At 39.4% G+C, this 24,552-nt stretch overlaps 1 protein-coding gene across 1 annotated transcript; it reads left to right on the forward strand.

Annotated features, from left to right (window-relative positions):
* Nucleotides 1-396: 396 nt before the first annotated feature.
* DZANK1 (double zinc ribbon and ankyrin repeat domains 1) lies at nt 397-23,926 on the forward strand. The gene is made up of 20 exons (XM_086460718.1): nt 397-505; nt 1,199-1,319; nt 2,684-2,801; nt 3,183-3,279; nt 4,043-4,167; nt 4,733-4,818; nt 5,520-5,637; nt 7,135-7,248; nt 7,759-7,851; nt 9,667-9,789; nt 10,816-10,980; nt 11,621-11,849; nt 15,285-15,388; nt 17,350-17,424; nt 18,339-18,435; nt 20,835-20,923; nt 22,139-22,219; nt 22,799-22,926; nt 23,431-23,505; nt 23,761-23,926. The coding sequence occupies exons 1-20, from the start codon at nt 397-399 to the stop codon at nt 23,924-23,926; spliced, it is 2,313 nt and encodes a 770-aa protein (XP_086316844.1).
* Nucleotides 23,927-24,552: the final 626 nt, after the last annotated feature.

Genomic DNA, 24,552 nt, shown 5'->3' on the forward strand with positions numbered 1-24,552 from the left:
ATTCTTCCCCGTTACTTGCTCCTACCATGTATCACTGATGTGTGATGCTAAAGCTGGTTCACTTGAATATGTGGAAATCACATTTGAGCAAAGAAGGCCAAAGTGAACTGAAAGCAACAGTGCTCATCTCAAGCTTTGTTCACAGTTCTGAAACAGGAGAGAGAATAAGTCAGAAGTGCGATGGTTGTTAGGATCTTGCTCCTTTTCAATGTGAAAATCACGCAAATATTAATGAGAACTAACAATTTAAAGAATATAGTGTTCTTTCTTTTGAGAGAAACAAATGGAGACAAGAAATCATATTAGAAGACCATGTTTCTCAATGCATTCTTCTTTTTAGAAAAAACATTGTCTGCTGTTTTGTTTTTCTTTTTTTAAAGATTGCTGCTGAGAAGAATGACAGCTGGCTCTGTCTCAGTCCCTCAGGTCATACCACTTCGAATCCCTCTTCCTGGGAAGGCTAAACATGAAATAGACACAAACACTCTCGTAGAAATAAAATCAGGTATGAGTAAGAGCTTTGACTCTGTAAAACTTTTTCTCATGTGTTTGTTTCAATCTTTTAGCCTCTATAGTTCTGTTTGCATTTGATTATGATTTTTATGAGTGCACATTTAATTAAGGTACTTATAAAATTAACCAACATGTTTTAATACACTCAATATACTTGCACTTAGTTTTATGCATTCAAAAAGTATTATTGACATATGAGTTATTTCATATATGTTAGCAGTCTTAATTACTTCCAAGATGAAGCTCTTGAGCTGTTGCATTTCACTTTGACTGAAGAAACAGTGCTTGAAAGTATCATGTGCCAGAACCACCCCAAAGGTTTTCCTTACAATTTTTGAAATATCACATTTCACCATGGGAGAAAATATCTTTTCTGTCATTGGAATGGACAACCTGTTCAATATTTCCATACAAAACCATTGCACAGCTACTATATGAAGAGAAATATTGCTTATAGTGAAATTCCGTTTGTTGAGCAACTAATTTTTCATGGAAGAAACAGTTTTGGTCCCAAACATTCAGCCATTTATGGAACTACTTTGTTTTGTTTATGTGAGAAAAATTAAGGACAGTAGTGAGTACTTTGAAGTGTAGAACTTGTTTTTCACAGGGTGAATACAGTTTGGCTAATTACTTCCTCTGTGTCTTTCAGATACACCTGAGGTCTCTATTTATTACACTTTAGATGGAAGTAAACCAGAACTCATTAGGAAACCTGGCTATGGAGAGCATAACACCTTTAAGTATAAGGGTCCTATCATATTACCTGTTGGGAAAATAACGATCAAGGCACTGGCAGTTACAAAGTAAGTATCCTGTTTTACTCTAGTCATATTTTGGCAACGGACAGGTATCCCAGTCACGGCTTGGAGCCATGTTGTTTAAAGTGCTCCGTACCTCGTGAATGAGAGACGCCCGTTTCCCCATCCAGTTTGCAATCTAAGGGATCTTTATGGGTTGCATTGACTTCACTTTCTCATAATGCTTTTTACCCATCAAGTGTTTGTGTGGTTGGATTACCTTTTGGAAGTCTGTCTCCTGGGCTGTGGATGTAGACAGGTGATCTGTAGAGGCTGTGGGTGAGACACTAACAGAATATGCTATACTTAGAGCTCATCCTTTTGAACGTGATGATCAGAAATACCAGAGAAACTAGTATGGTGTTTGCTGGGGTCATCCAGTGATTCAGCAGATTTATAGAAGCTGGTCTTCCCAGGAATTTGCTTTGTTTCTCCCAAAGGAGTATAGAATGCTAAACCTCACAGCTTAAGTACAATGTTATATGCACAAGGGTAAAGTAAAAATACAATATATATAGAAAGAAAACTGGATTTTGCTGAACAGCCACTGACTTTCCCCAAACTACCTTCATGCTTAGACACAGAGAGGACACATGAATTCTCTGTCCCTACCCTGTTGCATTATGTTTTCTTTCCAAGGGAGCAGAAACTTCCACTCTGGTTGGGAATTTGTGCTTGCTGTTCCCTGCTATCAGCACCTGCAGGTAGCCTTTGCTTGTGTCTGTGCAGGAACATGTAAAACCTAGGCCTATATGTATTTTCTGATGTCGCTACCTAGATTAACACTTGTTTCCAGTATGTTTTTATTAGGACGTTTTCAGGTGTGATAAATAGGTGCTCTAGAATGACAATAAATCCTAAATGAATGGTTTGGACTTTACAACAATTTCAGTGTTCAGCTGTAATTGAATAGATAGTAAAGAATGACAGTTGTTTTATCAAATAAATAGTGTGCTACCTGCTGCTTGACTAGGAAAATGAATATGGTATTATGAATGGAAGAAAAATCTTGCTCTCCTCTATTTTCTGCAACACTGGCATACTCTAGTTGCCCCAGAAAGCAGACACAAGAGCATCAAGAGTTTTACATGTAAAAGATGTTGAGTGACTAAAGTATCCATAAATTTTATTGGGAACTTCTTATCGTGCACATTTTAAACTTAAAAAACCCAAACCAAACCAAAACCCAAAAACCAAACGAAAGCAGTGGTTCCTGAGAGTATTGCCCAGGATTATATTTATCAACCAAAATGATGATTTGCAAGCTTGGAAGAGATGTTCCAGCAAATGAGCCATGTTCATCAGTGATTGACTTGTTGCTGCGCATGGGTTTGTGGCATGTATATAGCTCTGTGAACATTGATTTTCAGGGACTGCAGGGAGAGTACAGTTGTAACAAAGGTGTTTCTGGTAGAGTACAAGCAACCAAACATCCTTTTCTCTCTTGAAGACGATGACAAGAATTTCCTAAAAGATATTGCCACACAGGTAACTTTTAGCAACTGTAACCCCTTGTGTGAATATAAAATGCTGTATGTATGACATTTCTTATGACATCAAACCTTGACTGACTATCCTTTCAATATATTTTATTTCTCTGTTGCCCATTTTGCTGCCTTGGTCCTTTTTGTAATATTAAAATTTCAAAGGGACACTTTTTTTTTAAATTATTATTTTCACTGTTTTTTTATGACCAATTCAGATCAAATATTTTAAAAATGTATTTATGATTTAAGGTTTTCAAATGCTTGCATCAAAACTAAATACCTCAACCATGTACTTTTAAAATCATAACAAAAAACTATAGCAAGAGAGGATTAGAGCAAAACCAAAAGTTTAATTTAGAATTAAAATTAAATTACTTTTTAGGAGAGGGAAGGTGGAATGTTTACTACAAAACCAAAGAAGAATGGAGTGAATATGGAAATCAAGCCTGCCTGGAGTGAAGCACCCCAAGATTTTCAAGGTGTAATACTACTTCATAAAACTGAAATAGACTTCTGTCTTAGCTGAAAATAATGTAAAGTTTTCCTCTTATATCACTGGCAAAATATGGGTAATTTTAAAATGATCTCAGAAGACAGAACATCCTCTGGGAATTCCAATTTCCATTGCTCAACACTGCAAATAGAGAACAAAAATTACCTTCCATACATTTCACATTACCTGTTAAAAACATATTAAAATGTCATTCATTTCTCAGCAACACAACAAGGCCGAGTCTATGTTTCCCTTTGTGCCAGAAAATGCTGTTAAATTGATGGGATTGCAAATCCTTTACAGAGTCTTTTACTGATATTTGCTTGCAGTAAGATTCCAAGCTAAATACACAAAGCAGAAATGAAAGCTTGACCCAGATTTTCTCTATAGATAAAGCCTGTTATTCCATGGTAACGGCAATGGGACTGTTTAAGAGCAGCGAATCGTATTAGTGTTTACTCATTAATTTACTCTTAGGAGCTGGGGTTTTTTTTAGCATGCAGGAAGGAAGAAAACAATAAACAGAGAAAAAATACAAGAGTAAGATCTTTCAGAGAGGAATGAGGTTTCTTCTAGTTTAATTCCTGTAATTCCATGCAGTTTATTTGAACCCAAAATCTGGATGTCAAATACATTTTTACATATGCTTAACTTTTGGAATCTAAAGTGTGAGTATGTAATATTTGTGTTAATATGTGTGTTAATTGCATGAAGTGAATGACAGTGGAATAACAGGATTGTAATTTTAGACTTGGAAACAGAAAGAAAGACTTCTCACAGGTCCCTCCAAGGACCACAGCTCCTTGCCAGTCATTTGGAAACAAGAAAGTATGGGGAGGAATCCACCTCAGCACTACCAATAGAGTGGTTACAGGTAAGCAAAGGGGTGTTGCGGAAAGCTATAAAAGGCTGTCATCAGAACTGAGCTCTAAAAAAATTAAGGTGTGAAGATTTGTGATCATTCTCATATAATCTCTCAGAAATTAATGCCTTTGGCTGTATTATACAGTACTAATTTAAATTTACTGGTAATGACACACTGGAATAGGAATGCCCACAGCAGTACACAGTTATCAGTAAGCACAAAACCAGGCAGAGCAAATTAACAATGCCTGAATACCTACTAAATCTTTTCTAACACATTACTGAATCTGCAATTAGCAAATAATTGTTGATATATGGTGGCAAGTTGATATTTAAAACTTAATATTCAGTAATGCTGTCTTGGCAGTAAATAGCAAGAAATTGATTTATTTTTACTGGAAGAAGTTGTGGGTCCTTAATGCAGCTAATGGGGGAATCAAGTGTAGTAGATATTCCTTAAAGCAATGCATTTCAATGCAGTTTGTCTCAAATAACACCTTTAGCTGATTTTGCTACTTTTATATGTATTTTGCAAATATTCACTTATTAAGGCTAAAGAATTACCTTTCTTTTAGTTGGCTAGTTCTTCTGCAGTGACTAGCCGGAAAAGCTTAGCAAGCACACAGATATCAAGGATCAGGAGGGAAACATATTTCCTCAGGTAAGTGACTTCTCCTCTTAACATTTTTGTCCTTGGAAAGTAACTGAGCAATTGCCTTTTGCAGCTGAGTTGATAATACTGTGGGGATCTATAAAAATGAGGAAAGCAAAGACAGACACTGGCTCATAACTAGAGATATGATCTAGGTAGGGCTTTGAAAATTCTTTCTCTTACATGCAGTTTTATTTATATTTCCCCATACATAGTTATCAATAATCTTATCATCCTTTAAAAAAAAATTTCATAACGCCTGTAGGATCAGAGGAAAATCTGTCTTTTCGTATTACAGTACAACCCCTACTGCTGTAGGTGAAAACTGCTCACTGAAGTAGCCTCACAGAATGCTAATGCATATCTGTACTGAAAAGGTTATGTGATCTACACGAGCAGCTCCCCACGGTGCAGCAGTGAGGCCTGATATAGGTGGCATGTCAGGAGACTTGTTTACCTCACATGGTGAGGAAGAAAGTATGAAACTCCATTGCAGCCAGAGAGCTTTCTACCTTGCAAAGCTGTTTAGAGTTCAGAACGCTGAGGCACGGTCTAATGGACCACCATAGCTTGGAAACCACAACTGAGAAATCAGTGGCCCAAGTCCTGTCACAACAAGTTCCAGATTATTGATTGTTATGCAGCAGTACAATACCAAAACAAGATCAGACAGTTTTGCTGAGTTGCAGTAAACTTGCTCTTATTTTCAGATGTGCACGCTGTTCTGCACCTCGCCTGTCTGACCCCCTGGCTCACTTCTGTCAGGAATGTGGATCTCCTATCCCACCTGTGCCAGTACATCGCTTCCCACCTCCTGAAGGAGCGCAGGTCAGCAAAACATCATAGCAATCAACAAATCAGAGAAAACAACTTCCTCAGCAAATTACATTCAATGCTGACATTAGTCACACTTTCATTTGGGAAGTTCAATTCTGACTGGCCTATTTTGTTCAATACCTTTAGCAGTGGACCCAATGTAATTCTTAAATGATGAGCAAAATTAACCATAGATTGCTTCAAGTGCCATACATTTTAATAAGGATAACAATGAAAAAGTAAACTGTGTTTTATTTGCTTGTGTCAGGAAACATTACTAAATTCAGATTCCTCCTCATCCTGCAACAACAACCACAGCATCTTGGCATCGAGGTTAGTAGGTCGAGGGAAGTGATTCTCCACTTCCACTCCCATGAGACCGCACCTGCAGTACTGTGTGCAGCGCTGGGGCCCCCAGCATAAGAAAGATGTGGACATCTTGGAGCAGGTCTGGAGAAGGGCCATGAAGATGATCAGGGGGCTGGAGCATCTCCCCTACAAGGACAGGCTGAGAGAGTTGGGGTTGTTCAGCCTGGAGAAGAGAAAGCTCCAGGGAGACCTTGTAGTGGCCTTCCAGTACTTAAAGGGGGCCCGCAGGAAAGATGGGGAGGGACTCTTGATCAGGGAGGGTAGTGATAGGACAAGGGGTAACGGTTTTAAACTGAAAGAGGGGAGATTTAGATCAGATATTAGGAAGAAGCCCTTTACTGTGAGGGTGGTGAGGCACTGGCACAGGTTGCCCAGAGAAGCTGTGGCTGCCCCCTCCCTGGCGGTGCTCAAGGCCAGGCTAGATGGGGCTTGGAGCAACCTGGTCTGGTGGAAGGTGTCCCTGCCTATGGCAGGGGGGTTGGAACGAGATGGTCTTTAAGGTCCCTTCCAACCCAAACCTTTCTGTGATTCTGTGGTCTTCAGAACTTGCCAGTGCTAAATCATGCAGTTAGTTAGTTAGTAACTAGTGCTTATGTCATGGCTGTAGAATATCTATCTAATATGCCTGAAACCTTAAACAGTGGCATGTGTGGGCATATGTAAGAGTACTTAGTTTTTACAGTGATACAGTAACTGTCTTCTCTAAGCTCTTTCCAAGAGAGAATAGCCTGATCTAACAAGTCAATGATGTGGGGTTTTTTTTTCCTATATCATCAGTAAGATATCTTGTCTGGGGCAATGCTGTAGTTTCAAGTGATGACTGAGAATATTCACCACTTCTTTAGATTAGGAGACTTTCAACTACCTGCGCACATTTTATAGCAGCATTTTAATTCTACTGAAAATTAGCTTAGTACCTTTCTGGCATATTTTTAGTAGTCAGTAAAGCGTTCTTTTTTCCAGCTGTCTTCATGTTTTCTCAGTAGCCTTTGACCTTTAAATCTGTTGATGTCAGTTGCTATGTTTCCAGTGACTTTGCTGATGATGTAGGCTCTAACGAGGAAAATATTGAAAACCTCATTATAACCTTAATGATCTCATTATGGTCCTTAACATGCTGTGATGTGGCTTTTTCTTCAGATGGCACCATGTCTTGAATGCAGACATCTTGTGCCAATGAATACACCCACTTGCATTGTATGTGAGTCGCCAATAGCTCCACAGCTGCAGCCCCAAACCAACATCTGCATAAAGGTAATTGAGAATAAATATAACAAAATAGCAATTTACCTCCTGCCATGCATTTTTCTAACAGATGACTTCATTACAAATATTTTGATCCAACATGGGTTTATGTAATTACATTAAGACAGCTTTAAGAGTCAGTAGGATTAAAACCACCTTGAATAGAAGTAAACTTTAAAGGTAAACCACATAAGCCTAGGAAGGCGTGCTGAAGAGCACATGAGGTAGCAGTGTCAATGACAGGAATGCATGCACTTGTGTTCAGTAGAGAGATATTTGATGATTCTATGATTTATGGCTTTAGTATTACTAAGCATTTGAAGTTTATATTAAACATGTCCTTACTACTCTGCTTACCTCATTTGATTGTGAGTGCTTAGCACAGATGGCCTGGCAGGACTAGGGCAGTGGGTATAGGGCTGAATAACCACAGCACTTGTAAGAACCAGTCCTCTTCCTCTTATTGTTGTTCACAGTTTTCAAATACCATGTGAAATATATTCTTTCTCTATTTAAAAGGGTAAAGTAATTTGTCAGGCGTGTGGCACAGGAAATCCTCTTCACCATAAACACTGTGTGACTTGTGAAAGCAAACTGCCTGAAATGCAGACGGTAAGGCTTCTTGCATCAATCACGCTAGGGTTAAATCAAATCAAATCAAATCAAAGCCTAACATTCTTTTTCTTCGGAAAACTGAAGTCATATCCCTTTGTGCCTATGTTACAAAAGCAGAGAATCCCTCCCCCAAGCCATATTCAAGCCCAGTACTCCCACAGATGCTCCGTCACAAATGTCCAGTTAATGTGTTTGTGTTCAGATTATTTTCAATTGCAATAGAAAACTTGAGTATACATATCAGGAAGATCATTCTCATTGATTTCAATTATTTTGTGAAAATAAAATATTCTTTTACATTATTTTTCTTATCTCCATTTGCTGCCTCCCCTACGTGCATACAGCTACTATGCTTGTATTTGACTGTGACTCTGCACAGAGGTGAGAAAAGCAACAATAAATGTTCCCCCTAAAATTGTTGTGTGTTTCAACTCCCCATTTAGCCTGACGATTTGGTCCCTTAGAAGAATTTTACTTTCACTTCTGAAAGGTCTTGTATGAAAACCTTATGGTACATTTCATTTCTCCAGGTTGTGACAAATACAGAAATGAGAGAAGAATAATGATTTGTTACTTAAAATCTTCCAATTGTAATGGCAACATCCTGAGCTCTAAAACTGTCAGTAAAGGCAAAGGTGTCTTGATAAGACACTGAGGTGTCATTTCAAAGTGAATTTCAGTATGAATCGGTACTTACCTAAGATAAACATACGTTTAGCTGCTTCACTGAGTGTAGATACTAATATGTAGCTGCATAGGTAGTTAGGCATATGACTTGAATGGGGAGACCTGTAGTAGCTAAGAAAGTGAAATGCTTACTACTTAATAGTAATGAGAGTTTTTACTAATAATAGTGATTAATTAGTGATAACCAAAAGTAATTAATGAATAATTAATAATTATCAGTAATGCTGATATTACTATCAATGGGTATTGAATAATTTAAAATATATTTAGACTTGTGCTCTTGTAAATTTTATCTTCCAAACAACCCCCAAAATTACATTGTTAAAATTGCAATGCAGCCCACAGATGAAAACACGGGTATTTCATGTTTGCTTACTTGCTGTTTTGGTGTCTGTAATCTAAATAATTTTCCTCAGTTTCTGCAACCTTATCCATATTTCTGACTTGTAAAGAAAATAAACTGCATAAGCCCTGAGGCAAAACCTAACAAAACATTTTTAAGACATATTTGTCCTAACTAGGATCTATACTCAAACTCTAGAAGTTTTAGCTGAAATATCTCATTTCTTTTTCATACCCATATAAGTTAATTGTAGTAGGAAAGCGAGGTAATATATAACTTGCATGAGGTAAAAGAGTGCAAAAATATATTTATGTAGCAAACACCAAACTGAGAAAAAACTCATTGTCTGAACACACTCTCCCTGCCATACTAGTACAAAAAAAGGTACAAAGAAAAACAGCTGTTGGGTTTGGGATTTGAAAATACGAGTTTATCAGCAGAGAATCCTCCCTCTTAACTTTGAGTGTACTTATACATGGGGCCATAGTAAATATTCAGTGTAAAATGAAAGGAAATATTGATACGGAATATTTTTTTGCTAGCTCTGCTAAAAATTAATTAAAAAACAATCAACACCACATTTTACTGTGGTTTTTGTAATTTAAAAAATTACAGCTTAAATCCAAGTCAGTCTGTTGCTTATTCTAAGTTGAAATAATTCTTTTAGGCTGAACGTTACTATATGTTACTAAAGTAGCTTGCTTTCCTATTGCCCTTATTTGGCTTGTGTACCTTTCTTCATAAGAAGAATTTTCTCCCTAATGTTTGTTTTGGTTTTTTAGCCCATGTTTGGAGGAGACACACCCCCACCTTACCACAACCAGCAAAGAAAGACAATTTCGTGCTCAAAATGCAACCGTGTTAACCAATGTGATGCCCGTTTCTGTGACTGGTGTGGAGCCAAGGCACGTGCTCTTACTGTTTGTGTGGACAAATCTGTTCTTACTCATCTGTGACTTGCAGCAATTTCAAACTTCTCTTTGCAAAACTCTTGTCAGTTGGTACACAGCTTATTATTAGCAAAATACTTGCTTAGAGCACGCAGGATTATGTAAAGAAAAATGGAGGCTTAGATGACATCCTGACCCCACATCAGTCAGTGACTTAAGGGTTTACAGATGTAAACAAATTACCATGGGCCAATGAGCATCAGCTCATTGAATCAGCTGAGATGCAATAGCTATGTATTCTGCCAAAGTAACTTATTTATCAAAGGTTAGTACAGGCTTACCTAATGCAAGTTTTCCCATATCTACTCTGAGATGTGATCACCTATACAGGCAATTACCAAAGATGAGATGGTGCATGCAATATCTTTGGCTGAAGGCCTCATTAACTTCAGTGAAGACAAATACTTAACTACTGCTCAGTACAGCTTTTGGTAGAGTCAATGTAAACAATTTCCCCTGGCGTATATTTGTATAGGTATACTGTTTCAATCTGAGATCACACTTGAGGAGAATTTTTTTTTTTCTGTGAGCTGAGTCCACATAAAATTTGAAACACTCCCCTATATGCATACAGAACCACTGGTCCTTTACTGTACTGGGGGGGGGGGGGCTTAGGTGTGGGGGGGTGGTGTTAGAATTGAACTGGAAATAATTGCAGTCAATGTTCAGTATCAGAGCACCAGATTAGTAATTACGGGGCTTTGCCAAAGAAAATAAGTATTTTTGAAAGTGTATGTTAAAAAAAAATAACATACCATAGTGCTAGATCTGTCTGAAAGCATAGTGCTGAGATATCTGAAGATTTACTGTCTTTCGTCTGCCACAGTGTGTTAGCAATCTGGTATCCTGGTTAATATTTCAAATCTAATAGCTTTAGGTAGTGCTACTTTGCGTCCTTTTAATTCATGTCACTGCTTTTATCATTCCTCACCCATGCATCCTGTGTCTCTGTAGTGACAAATGTTTCACTGAACTTTGCAGCCTGGACCTCCTCCATCCTACTTTACTTGTCTCAAGTGTGGTACAAGCAACCATCCATACGCTCACTTCTGTGGGTCCTGTGGTGTTTACATAGAGCCCCCATCAAGGGTGGGTTCTCAGAACGGCAGTCTCCTGGATGCTGGGGACTCGCTGGGGTTTTCTGAGGTAAGACACATAGTACTACAAAGCCAGATTTGGACACAGCTAAAAGGCTCACCCACTGCAGGTATGGACTGGCACAACTCCATTCATTTCCTCTTTGAGACAACCTTGGGGCCTGTGAGCATACTGAAGGCAAAAGCAAGGATATGTTTATTCTGAGAACTGCTTTCTGCTGAAAAGTAGCCTTAGCCAAAGGCCTTAATCCAGCCTTATTCTAAATGGCAAAGTGAGAAACAATCAGCTTTTCAAAAGTCTTAGCTCTTTAAGTACTTTTATCTTATTATGTGTGAATTATTTGTGTCCTGCTGATACACAGTATTCTTTCATACATATGTAACAGTTTTTAAAACTGTGTTTTAAGAAAGGCCATGATACTTAGCAAGGCCAGCTTTTGTCCTACAAAAGCATATGTGTCATTCTGCTCACAATCATGAAGAGTTTTGCTTTTGCTTGAATATTTGTGATAAGTTGCATCATTGTTACAGACTGGTAATTAAAACGAAGAATTATTAATGATTCTTCCTGCTAGCTTTTTCATTCCTTTGCACTTTTGTGTACTGTTCCAGATAATTTCTGCTTGTAAGCCATTTAATTATATCTAATTATATTACTTACACTTTTCCTTCCTTTCCACCCCCCACAGGCTAAACGATTTCAAGCTCAAGTTGCCTGGCAGCCTGTTCCTATTTCCTTGCCCAAATCAAGGGCAGAACTAAAAGAAAGAGAAGATAAAGGAACCCAAACCATTGGACTTTTTTACCCATCTAGCAAACTGTTGGAAAAGAAGGAGCTCGAGCTGATTTCACAAAAAGAAAAGCTGGGAAAGATGAGTGATCATAAGCCTCTCCTGACAGCTATTAGTCCTGGAAAAGGTTAGAAGTTCTGATTTTATGTTTTCTAAACAAAGATGTAATACATGACCTTGCTTTTTCTTGAAAAGCTTATAGTCTATGGGATGTGCCATCAGTAGGACACTGATTAACAATTACAAGTCTGTCTTCCCACCAGTCACTTGTAAATGCAGTGCCTTAGAATTCAATCACTGATCTCCATCAATAGCTGAAATAAAGCCTATCAGCAATGTCAAAATTACAGTTACTGATCCCTGTGCAGCCTTACTAATTTGCTAGTAGTTTGCTTTCCTCAGATCCTATAAGATCAGGGGCAGGTGTCCTGTATTCGAATTGGAAACCACAGACCAACCACCTCACCTCCCAGCACCCTCCCCACGCCCCCCAGTGTGAAGTTCAGTTAGAATTGAGATAGCACCTGCTGGGAGTATTGTTAAACAAGACTCTGAGACACAGAGGATCGTAGCTCTTGAAAAATACGATGAGGCTTGTCTATGTGAAGAACTTGTTTGGGGTGCTGTTGTGGAACAAGTTACAGACATTTCAGAAGCAAAATAAACTAAACTAGAGAAAGGGATTCTTAACAGGATTACAAAAAATAGGGTTGGTAGAAACTTTGAGAGCTCTTGCATGCCCCACCTTCCAGCCCCCCAAAGGTATCAGTATATCTACATTGCTCATTGCAGAGACTGTCCATGCACAGATTGCTGTTATCAGTACTGCAGACAACTTTGTTTCACAGTCCCACATACAGGTTTGGTCATTTAGTTCTTTGTGGAATCACTTAATTGTTTCCTGACATGAAATGTTTACAATTTTTAGAGATTTTAATTTTACCATCCTGGGAAAATTTCAGCTTGAGCTTTCTGGATCCCAAACCCTTGAAGACAGTCCATAGTTACCTAATAAATGGCCAAATTTGCAAAACTGTCTTTAATCTCACAGGGCAGTCCAACTGCGCAGCCCAGAGAATGAGTTAATTTTAAATCATTACAGCATCAAACCATGGGTTGGAGGAGCAGTTACTTTTTTTGATCCACTTTCCCATCTCTAGCTCTTTTCTATAACCAGAGGATCAACCCCTCAAGCCCTTATCAGAATTATTTATCTATTGGGTAGAAAAAGTTGCTAATGAATGTCAGGAATTCCTCTTCTGACTCTGTGTATAACTATCTAGATGATGCACTCTTATTTTTAAAATTATCACTGGGGAAATCTGTTTTCCTACTCCCTTGCTCTGAAATGTGGCTGTCTCTTAGACATGACTGTAGGAAACACAACACTTGACTCAACATGTCAGGGAGCTTAATTTAGTCAGAGGTAATAAAGGATTGGCCCATAATAGTGCTGACAAAAAAAAAATAATACTGAACATTCATATATCTCTATCAGAAGTATGACTCTGGACTTGTGAGTGAGAACTCGTTTCACTGGGAAAGGTTGGGAAGAAATTCTAAAGTGCTTTTGAACCATGTTAATTTTTATCCATTTAGCAGAGGTAACTTTGTTGAAGTTGCACTGGGTAATGTATTCTCCATGAGACCCTGCCAAGAGCTGAGGAAACTATTTCATTCTATAAATCAATAAATGTCTGTTACAGTCAGGTCTTTCATGCTGTTCCCTTTCCTTGATGCTAAGCTGTATACATGGCTTGAAACTACGTGTATCAACAAGATCATAAGCTATCACCAAGAAAATCTTGTTTATATATGCCAAATATGTCCATTATTTCTTCAATTCAAATAGTATCAAACATTTGATATTAAAGTTTTCAAATACAAGTGATTAAATAAGGTGGTGGTGGGGTGTTATTATTATTTCTTGACTGTAGCAGCCATTAACTAACGTTCTTTTATTTTGTGAAGATTAAAAACAAGCAAAAAAAACCCAACCAAAACCCAACCAGTTAGGACAGGGGGAAATAACAGCAGTACCAAAACACTAATCCTCTGATGTGTACTGTATTTGTTTTTCTTGCTGTACTTTCAGACTGTTTTGAACAGCAGTCAAGTAATTTACGAGGTAAACTTTACAAAAAAAGCCTCCCCTTTTCTGCTGTAACAAACAGTAAATCAGTGTGATATAGGTGTAATCAACTATTGACAGCATGAATTCAAGTATTCCATCAGTGCTGCCAAAAATCCTTTCATATATCATAAAACATCAAACATGCAAGAATGTGTTCCTGGCCATCTGGATTTTTTGAAATAAAATCTGGGGATCTAGGCTAGTTATCAACAAGTTTGTTGCAAATAATGCTGACTTCTCTGGAGGGATCACTCACCAAGTAGTAGTCTAGCTTAGATTTTTTTTTTTTAATTACTGTTTTCAACTTGTATTAGTTTTGGCATGAGACACCATGGAAGGGAACAATTTATGTTTTTCTGTGGATCCTTCTTTTTATATTTCTTTAAAGCTGCTTAACAAATAAGGCTGTTTCAGTTTGCATAGTTTCTGCCAGTTTGATCTTGGAAGAGTCCTCCAAGCACAAAAATCCTCACGCACTTGCCTTCTCTTGTAAAAGGCAGAGCAGCACTTCTTTTCTGACTTGGCTTCTTTTCACTGTTTTGAGCTTCACTTAACACAAAGGGAAGGATAAGGTCAGAGCAACTTCCTTCTGTAAGTTAAACAAGGTTACCAAGCCTACGCAATTTATTTACAACAAAATAAAATCACGCTCTGTACTTTCCATAAGTATGCTCAAAAATAAAATTAGCCAGATCCCGATAACAATCACTTAAGAATGATGTTTCTTTCTCTGATGAAAACAGAACATTGCTTCAGAGGTACTTGGACAGGAGCTGCAAAAGCTCTAAATGGATTAAGATGAGGTTTTAACCCAGGCACATTCAGCCCCTCATGTTCCATGCCCTGTACCAGCATAAAGGAATGCTGACTCTCTCCCAGAGATCTCAACAGGCAAAAGAGCAGGAATGCTTAAGCTCTTAATATGCTCTTACATATATAATGGAAAGGCATTTTTGGGGGCATCATTTATACAGACCAGAATGCTGTACAGGTTGTGTTACTATGTCTGAAGTTTTCAGATTTGGCCTACTGTTACCTGTCCATAATCTCAAATCAACCAAAAATCAGTCCAATAATGCACAATTGCTTAGTTGCAATTTTGTACTTTTTTAATTTATGATCTGGAATAGTGTGAGATTCTCCTTCACATGGGGCTGGTTTTGATTCCCAAGGAGATACGGTTTTGTTGTGAATAGAGGTGTCCTAAGAATGAATTATAACCTATGGATAAGACAGTATTTCACCTTATTTTAGAGTATAACTTGTTTCTCATTTTCTTGGTCAGATGAATTTTCTAAAGAAGAATTCAATTTGGTTTTTTTTTGTCTCAGTAAAAATGTACTACTTTTAAATCCTCCATCACAGGAGTAGAAGAAACGTTACTCACAATTTTAGGGATTTTTCTCTTTCTTAACTCTCTCTGATCAGGTTACTGGAGAAAACAGCTGGATCATGTCTGTGCTCACCTTAGAAGCTATGCCCAGAACAATCTTGAATTCAGAACACTGATTGGAGAACCTCGAATGGGAAAGGTAGGAAGGAGTTCGTGAGTAGTATCTTCCTATGGAGTGCCATGAAAAGATTATTGTTCCTGCTAGATGAACATTGGAAAAATAAATGTCTTCCTTTTCTTTAGACCTTGACCTGTTTGTGTGTGTAATTTGTCTAGTTTTCTTGTTCCATTTTTTGCTCAGTCTTTTACTGAAGATTTTTTTCAGCTTTCTTTCCTATGGCAGTTTCTATTCCTCTCTTAGCTTACAGCTGTAAGAGAACTGATAGAAGCGAGAAAGCCCTCGCTTAGCTGCTGTTATAGTGTCCCACAGCAGGCAATCAAGAAACAGAAGAGATCGCTGACAGCTATGTAGTTGGTCAGTTAAATAAGCCCTACTAGAAATTGGATTTAGATTATATGATTTCCTCTGCTCTGGGCTGGATTATACCAGCAGATAGCAGCAATTCTCTTTGGCTATATAGTCTACTTCTAGTGTAAACTATACCAGTATTACAGGAACGGGGTATTGCTTTTCTTACTGGAGATGAAGTCTTCAGGCTGTCACCAAACTGCATTAAAATGATTAAAGGGGTGATAGCAAGAAGGTGGAAACTGGAGATTCTTCCTGAAGAGTCCTAGAAGTTAGGGCTGGTATGACTGAGAGATGATTTGGTTGCTGTCCTGAGGGAGGATCAGCTCTGCCTAAACTATTCGTGACAGATGTTTGTCTTGAAGCTTTTCAAACTCACCAACAATGGAGATTTCACAATTGCCCCAGGCAGTCCATTTCTGTGCTCAATTATCCTTGCTGTTCAGCTGCAGTACTGTATTGCTTTCTTTGGCAGCTCTGCTGGGTTACGGAGTTGCATCCCCTCACACTGCTTCCTAGGTGCTGCCAGCACAACTGCTTTTGGCAATGTCCTGTGGACTGGGTCAGTGACTGACCCAGGCTACAAATAGCCCTTGTTACAGTTCAAGCTCACCATTTCTTAGCCTGTCCTGACTGATGAGACACACCAGTCAAAAGAAACAATTTTAGCACTTCGAAACAGCTACTGAAAAGTTTGAGTACCAGGGGTCAGAAAGCCAATTGTAATTTGGCAGATTACACTTTTGGGAGGTACAATACTCCATCGGATACTCTGCATCTGATTTCTGTACCCACTGAGACCTATTGGGTCCACCAATATGCTCAGAAGCTGTAGTACAAGTATAAATGTAAGAGATATCTGCTTGGTTGGAGCTGAAGTTTAGGTCACTGCAACTTGTTGCCTTTGCTAGAGGATTCAAAGGTATATGCCTGAAAAATATTAAATTGCCTAGAGAAGGCTATTCCTGCTGCTTCTTGGCCTTTTGTCATCCTATTGTTTTTAAATCACTGCCCCCAAAGTAACAGAAGTGATTCTAATTACATGCCAACTATGTGGGTTTAATGCTACTTTTTCAGTTTTTATGTGGATTAGAAATATAATCAACCTTATCTCAAAATTCTCAACCAGCTGCAATATAACCATGTCAGCTTCTTTTCACTTCTTTATAATGCCCTGTGCACTGATTTTTGTATTACTTCAATTGTCATGTTGCCAGCAGTACTGTCTAAATGACTTGATATAGAAAGTTGCCCATGTTTTACTACAGACTGTGCTTCTACAGACTGGTACAACTAAAGCAGCAACCAGTCCTCCTGGAGCAGGGAGTACTAAGCCTTTCATGCAGCTGCAAAATGTGGAGAATGACTGAACTTGCATGAAATGTAGCATTATTACATCTTTTGTATTCATTTGGCATTTCAGTTATTCTGATATTTCCAGTTATTCAGAATACCACCTGCCCCTTTCTCAGTTAGATGGGAGGTGTTGGTAGAATATCACAAGTAGGAAAACAGCATATCTGTGACTCTGTGTGTTGGCTCCGTAATAAACATCATCAGCAAGGCTTATTCCTAAAACTATTTCTGTGTACTTTTTGTAAGAGATGCTAACGGCTGCTCTTTCCCTCTAGATTAATTCTGCTACCATCTATGAGGATGACTATGAAGTCACTATTACATTGAATTACGCCCTTGCTATTAACAAGGTCAGTTCGGGGGATGAGGCCCGTTATTAGGCAGCTGGTCTAAAGCTCTCACTAGACCAGTCAGTATAATGCTGATATATTTTAAATTCAGGTCTAAACAAGAAATTCTTCTGTTCAGAGGGTGTTAACTCATCACTTCAGAGAAAGGAATCTTTTTCTTTTTCTGTTGGAGCTAGCTGAACAGGTATTTTCATCTGATTAAGCCAGATTTCATGGTTATGTTGCTATCATCTTGCATTTCATTAGTTTGCTATTAATTAACATTCTTCTTTCAGCTGATGTTTTTCGATGATTCTAGCACCCCTTAGCTCTTGATCTTAGAGCCTCCTTTTCTTCAGTCTGCAAATTGTGCTCTTAAGAAACAAGCTTAGTAATTTTCAATAGTTTGGAAATAATGTTTGCCAGAGCTCCTGTTAACCATATTCATACTTGAAATCCCTACCTCCAGAATTACCATGTTCCAAAAACCACCCATGTATTCATTTCCAGCTTTTCAAAGATGAAAATCTACCATTTCAAAGATCCAAAATTCAGACTGTATCTCTTGTGTAGAATCTTAACAAGCTTACCTTGCCATGTGGTGCCTGAAAATGTGTATCACGGTTATTTCACAAGTGAGGAGTTAATCAGATCTCTCAAGTGGTAGAAACACCTTCATTTGGATGAGAAATTTCATTTCATTAAGTGAGGTTGTGACAATTTTTTTCCTAAATCAAAACAAATACCTAAACAAGGTTTTAAAAAAAAATGCCACATTATTTTGCATCAAAAGAGTTCAATTACATATAATAATTTGTCTTCTAATTTGAGACTGCTATTAAAAGCCTATAGTAGCACCACTGTTTTGTGCTACTAAGGTTATAACAGCATTACAAGATAATCTTATTAACTGCCTGCATTTGATAATTCTACAGGATATCCATACTAATAAACCGGTAGAGTTCAGCAGTCATTACCCGAATACTGTAACAGAAGTTAGAGATGGACAAGACGGCATTCAGACTAGTTTCGGTGAGATATCTTTTTTTTTTTTTCCTCCCTGTCTTTACAACAGACCATAAATACAGAGGTTGAGAATACAGAAGTAGTGCTTGGAAGGTTAGACACTGAGAGAGGCAAACTAACGTATTGGCACATTCTGCACCTACTTAAGTTGATCTTTAAGTCTCAGAATGTGGCTGAGTTGAGATTTAAGCAATGTTACAGACTCTGTCAAAAACTCATGGGAATGCTTCATCCCTAGAGGACAGTTGAAGAGGCCAGTAAACTGCAGCCACAGCTCATAGCAGTGCTTTTATTATAGTGATAAAACTTCAGATGCTTTCCAGGTTCTTTTACAATTGGAGTCATGTCAATATTATCTTGACTTTTGAGCTGTCCAGGGACTTCAGCTTTGGCACATTTGGCAAATATAAGAAATTATGAAATACATTAATTCTAGACCTAGTTTTCAGAGGTCGCAGAATCAAAGAATGTTAGGAGTTGGAAGGGACCTCTGGAGATCATCTAGACCAACCCCTCTGCCAAAGCAGGTTCACCTGGAGCATGTCGCACAGGACTGCATCCAGGCGGGTTTTGAATGTCTCCAGGGAAGGAGACTCCACAGCCTCCCTGGGCAGCCTGTTCCAGTGCTCTGCCACCCTCAGAGCAAAGAACTTTTTCCTCATGTTCAGGTGGAACTTCCTGTGCTCCAGTTTGTGTTCGTTGCATCTTGTCCTGACACTGGGCACCACTGAAAAGAGCCTGGCCCCATCCTCTTGACACCCACCCTTTAGATATTTATGAGCATTGATAAGGTCCCCTCTCAGTCTTCTTTAGGCTAAACAGACCCAGTTCTCTGAGCCTTCCCTCATTAAGAGAGATGCTCCAGCCCCCTAATCATCTTTGTAGCCCTCTGCTGGACTCTCTCCAGTAGTTCCCTGTCCCTCTTGAACTGGAGAGCCCAGAACTGGACACAGTACTCCAGATGTGGCCTCACCAGGGCAGAGGGGGAAGATAACCTCCCTGGACCTGCTGGCCACACTCTTCTTAATGCACCCCAGGACACCATTGGCCTTCTTGGCCACAAGGGCACATTACTGGCTCATGGGTAACTTGCTGCCCACCAGGACACCCAGGTCCTTCTCCACAGAGCTGCTCTCCAGCAGGTTGACCCCCAGCCTGTGCTGGAGCATGGGGTTATTCTTCCCCAAGTGCAGGACTTGCCTTTGTTGAACCTCATTAGGTTCCTCTCTGCCCAGCTCTCCAGCCTGGCCAGGTCTTGCTGAATGGCAGCACAGCCTTCTGGTGTGTCAGCCACTCCTCCCAGTTTTGTGTCATCAGCAAACTTGCTGAGGGTGCGCTCTGTCCCTTCATCCAGGTCACTGATGAATATATTGAATAAGACTGGACCCAATACTGACCCCTGGGGAACACCGCTAGTTACAGGCCTCCAGCTGGACTCAATGCCATTGATCACAACCCTCTGAGCTCTGTCCTTCAGCCAGTTCTCAATCCACCTCACTGTCCACTCATTTATCCCACACTTCCTAAGCTTCCCTATGAGGATGTGATGGGAGACAGTGTCAAAAGCCTTGCTGAAGTCGAGATAGACAATATCCGCTGCGTTCTCCTCGTCCACCCAGCCAGTCATGCCATCATAGAAGCCTGATATCAGATTAACTTGCATCTCCCATTGCTGTCAGTAACAGCATTTTAAGCATCTCGTATTGGACTTATGTTTTCATTAAATCAACTAGTTGTAAAGTCAGCATTAGAATTCAGAAATTAATTTGACATGCTTCAATTCACGTATAAGTTTTGTCCACTTTGTGCTTCCAGTCTGAGACTTGGCAAGAGGCAGCCACGGCACCAGGAGCTGTTTTTTTTGGAGTGTCAATAGTGTCACTGTGATTCCAGGCAGTCTAGTAGCACAGCTCAAAGGGTCCCCACATGCTGCATAATTCCCTTATCAACACTCCTGCACATCAGTAGATTACATCTCTTCAAAATAATGGACATACATATCTACTCAAGGTCCTCTAGTCTTAGTCTTAAGTATTTGGGAACCAAACAGCATGGAAAAATTGTAAGGCTTTTAGTCAAAACAATTCATGAATCCGAGTCAAGCCTGTTGAATAGCTGCAGCTAGTTAAAAAAAGACTCAAATCTCCCAAACTCTGCATTTCATTGAATCTTTGTTTCAAAATAGCAAGTTTTTAAGACTGCCTGAGTGTAAACCTTTTGTTAAAACCAGTCTGATCTGCAACAAATATTTCATCACTTTCTCTTCCAGAAAACTGATAAATATTGCTTTGACTTCAACACAAAATAAAATATTATTGTGGATAAATTATTTCCAGATCTCTCCCCCAAGTTCTTGTTGGGATAATGACTTTGCTTTGAATTCACACTTGTTTCCCTTTCTGTAGGCAAAGATGATCATAATCTTTTCCATTCAAGAGGCAAAATAAAGAAAACAAAGTCAAGAACACTTACAGAAAAAGAAGATAAGCTCCCCGTACGTATCTTCTGCCAGTACAGGAAAAACTACCTATAAAGCAGCACTAATATGAAGGAGAGCATCCAAGGGTAAAAACAGACAGCTTTTACACTGATAGGGGGCGAGGAAAGGGGACAAAAGTCCAACATAATATAAAACCTGACCATTGGTAACTGACTTTATTACAGAACTGGAAATAACTAAACTTTGTTCCTACCAAGAGCTTAATTAGATTGTTGCTTTCATTTTTGGACCCGTTGTTTCACTGACACAGCACTAGGCCTAAAGACTGTTGCAGACTGGTTTTGCTACAGGTTTTTCTCAGAGGAAACATCAGATGGAGGCATTATTGTCTTCCCTTGACCTTACTACTTAGCTTGACTCCATAGGACATACCCTTGGCTGTGCTAGAACTACTGTTCGCACAGACTGTGAACCAGACGTGATCTGATCTGTGCAATGAGCGTTTAACTTAACTCAGTTTTCCCATCAAGCTGAGATGCAGCACAACTGAGGGCTACTTTAATGCAAGAAGCAAGGCTTGGCTTCCACTAGAGACCAAATATCCTGGAAGCACTGCCTACTAAATAGACTGTCAGTAATGGCATGGAAAGCTTCAAAAGGGAAATGTACATTAATCTAAGCTTGGACAAGTTAGCCAACTCAACAGGAGAAAGAAGATACAGAGCTTTGTGATATGAGTCCAGAGATAAAAGTGCTTCGTCAAGTGATTGGGCTTTCAAAAGGGGAAAGGAAGAGGTGGAAGGGTGGGAAGAAATAAAAGGAAAAGGTTTTAGGTTTTGTTGGTTGGTTGTTGCTTGAAGATTTAGTAAACTCCTGTGAGGCAAAACATATTAATTTTGTATATAATATACTTCCATGAGTTCTGGAAGCTTCAGACTTTAATCCTATAGCAAAGACCTTGTGCCCATGTTTAATGTTACTGTGGTGAGCAGATCTTTGTACAGCCCTGGTGAGCTGTAGATGTAAAGCTAATCATTTACAGATAGATTTGCTGAATCAAGACCTCAAATGAGATACTAGCCTGCGTTATCCAACACTTGCTCAGATTCAGAAAGACATTCCTAAAGATGAGTAATGGATTGAGGCTCAGCTACACTGCGTTCATGCCACGGTGTGCATTTTCTACCATTATTCAAAGGCAGATCATGGCCCACCTGCTCACATTTTGACTGTGTGAAACGTCACTGGTTGCTTTCTGTGTTTCCACAGACAGAGTCCAGACAGCTACTGGATGAACTGGGTCCAAATGGGAAAGGAAGAATCACCTTGGTAGAACAATTGCTCAGTGAAGTAAGTTGAAGTTGCTGAAGTTTCCCTTTCCAACTCTGACCATCTACTGCATGAATGTCAGCCTGGTATGCTACTTCATCCGTATGCTTAGGAAGCAGCATCATTGCAATACAACTGACTTGTCTTCAGATTGAGAGTATTTTAGAGAAAAAACCAGCCTATTTTACATTTATGTATGTTCTCCCCAGATTTTTATTTGGCTGGTGCGCAAGGCATTCTCCTCTGGGTTTGTCAAGGCCATACAGAAAGAAAAATGTATTAATTCTATAGTTTAGGGTCAAGTCCTCTGTATAGCAAAAGCAAGCATAACCTCTACCTTTTTACTGTGTGGCAAGCTGCATCCTGACTGTGGGATCTAGTTTGACTGCTCTTGTTATATACATTTACTCTGGCTTTGAGCTAGAGGACGACAAACATTTTCAGAAGCATGAGGAAACAATACCACACAATTTGAACATTTCTCTGTCTTGAGCATGAAGCCCATTTGCAAACTTAAATTGGCATAATATTAAAGCAAGGTGGAAGTTGAAGAATATTTATAGCTTTTAACAGTTCACCTTCCCTCTCCTGTGCGTTTAGGGGGCTGACCCAAACTGCATCAGTGACGAGGGCCGACCTGCTCTCGCAGTTGCTGTCCTTAACAAGCACATGGAAGCAATCTCCCTTCTCGTGCAGAAAGGTGCGGACATTGACCAGCAGTCAGGGCTGTAAGTAAGCATGGATTCTCTGCCTTAGGTGTCTTGAAGTTTTACTAAAAAAGCACTTGTGCTCCAGTTTTAGAGAGGCTTAACTTCCTGCTCCTCCTCCACAAATCTGTAGTTGAGGAGCTCCTTTCAATGCCAAATTTAAAAAAAAAACCACCCCAAAAAACAAACACACACACAAAAAACCCACACACACTCCAAAAAACAAACCTGCAACTGAGCAAAGAGAATAGTATTCACAGCCCTTCTTTCAGTCGCCAGCTTTGAAGACTTCTCATAATTTCTGTTAGGAAAGCTGCTGTTCTATTCAACTCCTGCCCCCATCCACTTCGACTTAAATACAACAAACCACACTAAAGCCTACCAAAAAAAAAAAAATCACCGCAACTCCTAGTGTATTCTATATCCTCCTATTAATTTTCCTTAGTTTAATTTGCTAGACCACTTCTCCACGGACCCGGGCAGCTTCCATGGGTAACAAGTACATTGCTCATTCCTCGTACGCAGGCACAACAACACTGCTCTCCATGAGGCAGTCCTGCTCGGATCGGAGGGAGAGGAGTGCATCCGAGCCCTGTTACGGTGAGTACTGCAGCTGGGCCTCCAGCACGGCTGCAAGGCACCCACATCTGCTTGCACAATCTGGTTGGCAATACTGAAGGGCCAGAGCCCACTCGAGGTGCAGTGCTCTTACCTCTCAGTTGTGTCCCTGCAGGAAGAGGCATCCAGAAATTCTGAAGCTACTCCACATCAACATTTACCTACAAGCCACTTCACTAATTCCAGTAACTTGGAATGAATTTAAGTAGCTTAAAACAACCTGTTCTTTATTTACAGTTGCAACGCAAGTATAAAAAAGAAGAACGCAAATGGGCAATCGGCATATGATTTGGCTGTTTCAGCTGGAAATAATGAAGCTACTTCATTGTTCGCAAGTAAGCTTGGACAGGGAACGTTGGACAAACTTACGAAACCCAGGAACGTTGGTCTTGTCAGTGTGTGATTGCAACTGCCCTTTCCCCAAGGTGGAGCTGGAGGTTCTCTGAGTTTGGGAGCACCTAAGGGCATGTGTCCAGTTCTGTCTGCAGACTTCACAACCCTGTACGATCAATTTGGGCCCCGTAACAGCCAGCTATTTTGTACGAGATTCCCCAATTCCTTCCCAGCAGTTCAGAGCACAGTTCTTCACTAACTGTGCTCTGTTCTGCAAGATTTCTTTTCCTTTCCGAAGTTGTGCAAGGAGAGGGACCACACAAACCTTCCAAGGCACAAGGACATTTTAAGGAGACCTGTTGAACACTGCTTAAGATGGTTTGACACTTGAACAATAGCACAACAAGCTGTACTTTGATTAGCTTGTTTTCCATTTAGAAGTAAAAATTGTATTCAGTGCAGCTCCTTGCATTAAAGGTCAGATTCTTCTATTCCAGAAAACTGAGTAAAATTGCTTCACTGTTTTGCTTTCAACTTTTTATAAAAGTATCAACATTAGGCAGCAGCCAACTACAAATAGAAGTTTACAAGGATACCAGGCACCCTAAGGTTTGGTATAATTAGATGTTATTAGCCACAATCCTAAATCCCCGAAGGAGTTTTAAAACTCCTTCCCTGTTTTATTTCCAAAAATAT

This window comes from Leptosomus discolor, chromosome 2, assembly GCF_034619465.1.
Source record: "Leptosomus discolor isolate bLepDis1 chromosome 2, bLepDis1.hap2, whole genome shotgun sequence".
Taxonomy (NCBI): Eukaryota; Metazoa; Chordata; class Aves; order Leptosomiformes; family Leptosomidae; genus Leptosomus; species Leptosomus discolor.

Excerpts from the sequence above, each read along its gene's own strand:
- DZANK1 (XM_086460718.1), top strand. The coding sequence starts at position 397 with ATGACAGCTGGCTCTGTCTCAGTCCCTCAGGTCATACCACTTCGAATC. Across the intron at positions 3,280-4,042 it reads AGCACCCCAAGATTTTCAAG|ACTTGGAAACAGAAAGAAAG; the intron begins GTGTAATACTAC and ends TTGTAATTTTAG. Across the intron at positions 20,924-22,138 it reads AAAAAGAAGATAAGCTCCCC|ACAGAGTCCAGACAGCTACT; the intron begins GTACGTATCTTC and ends GTGTTTCCACAG.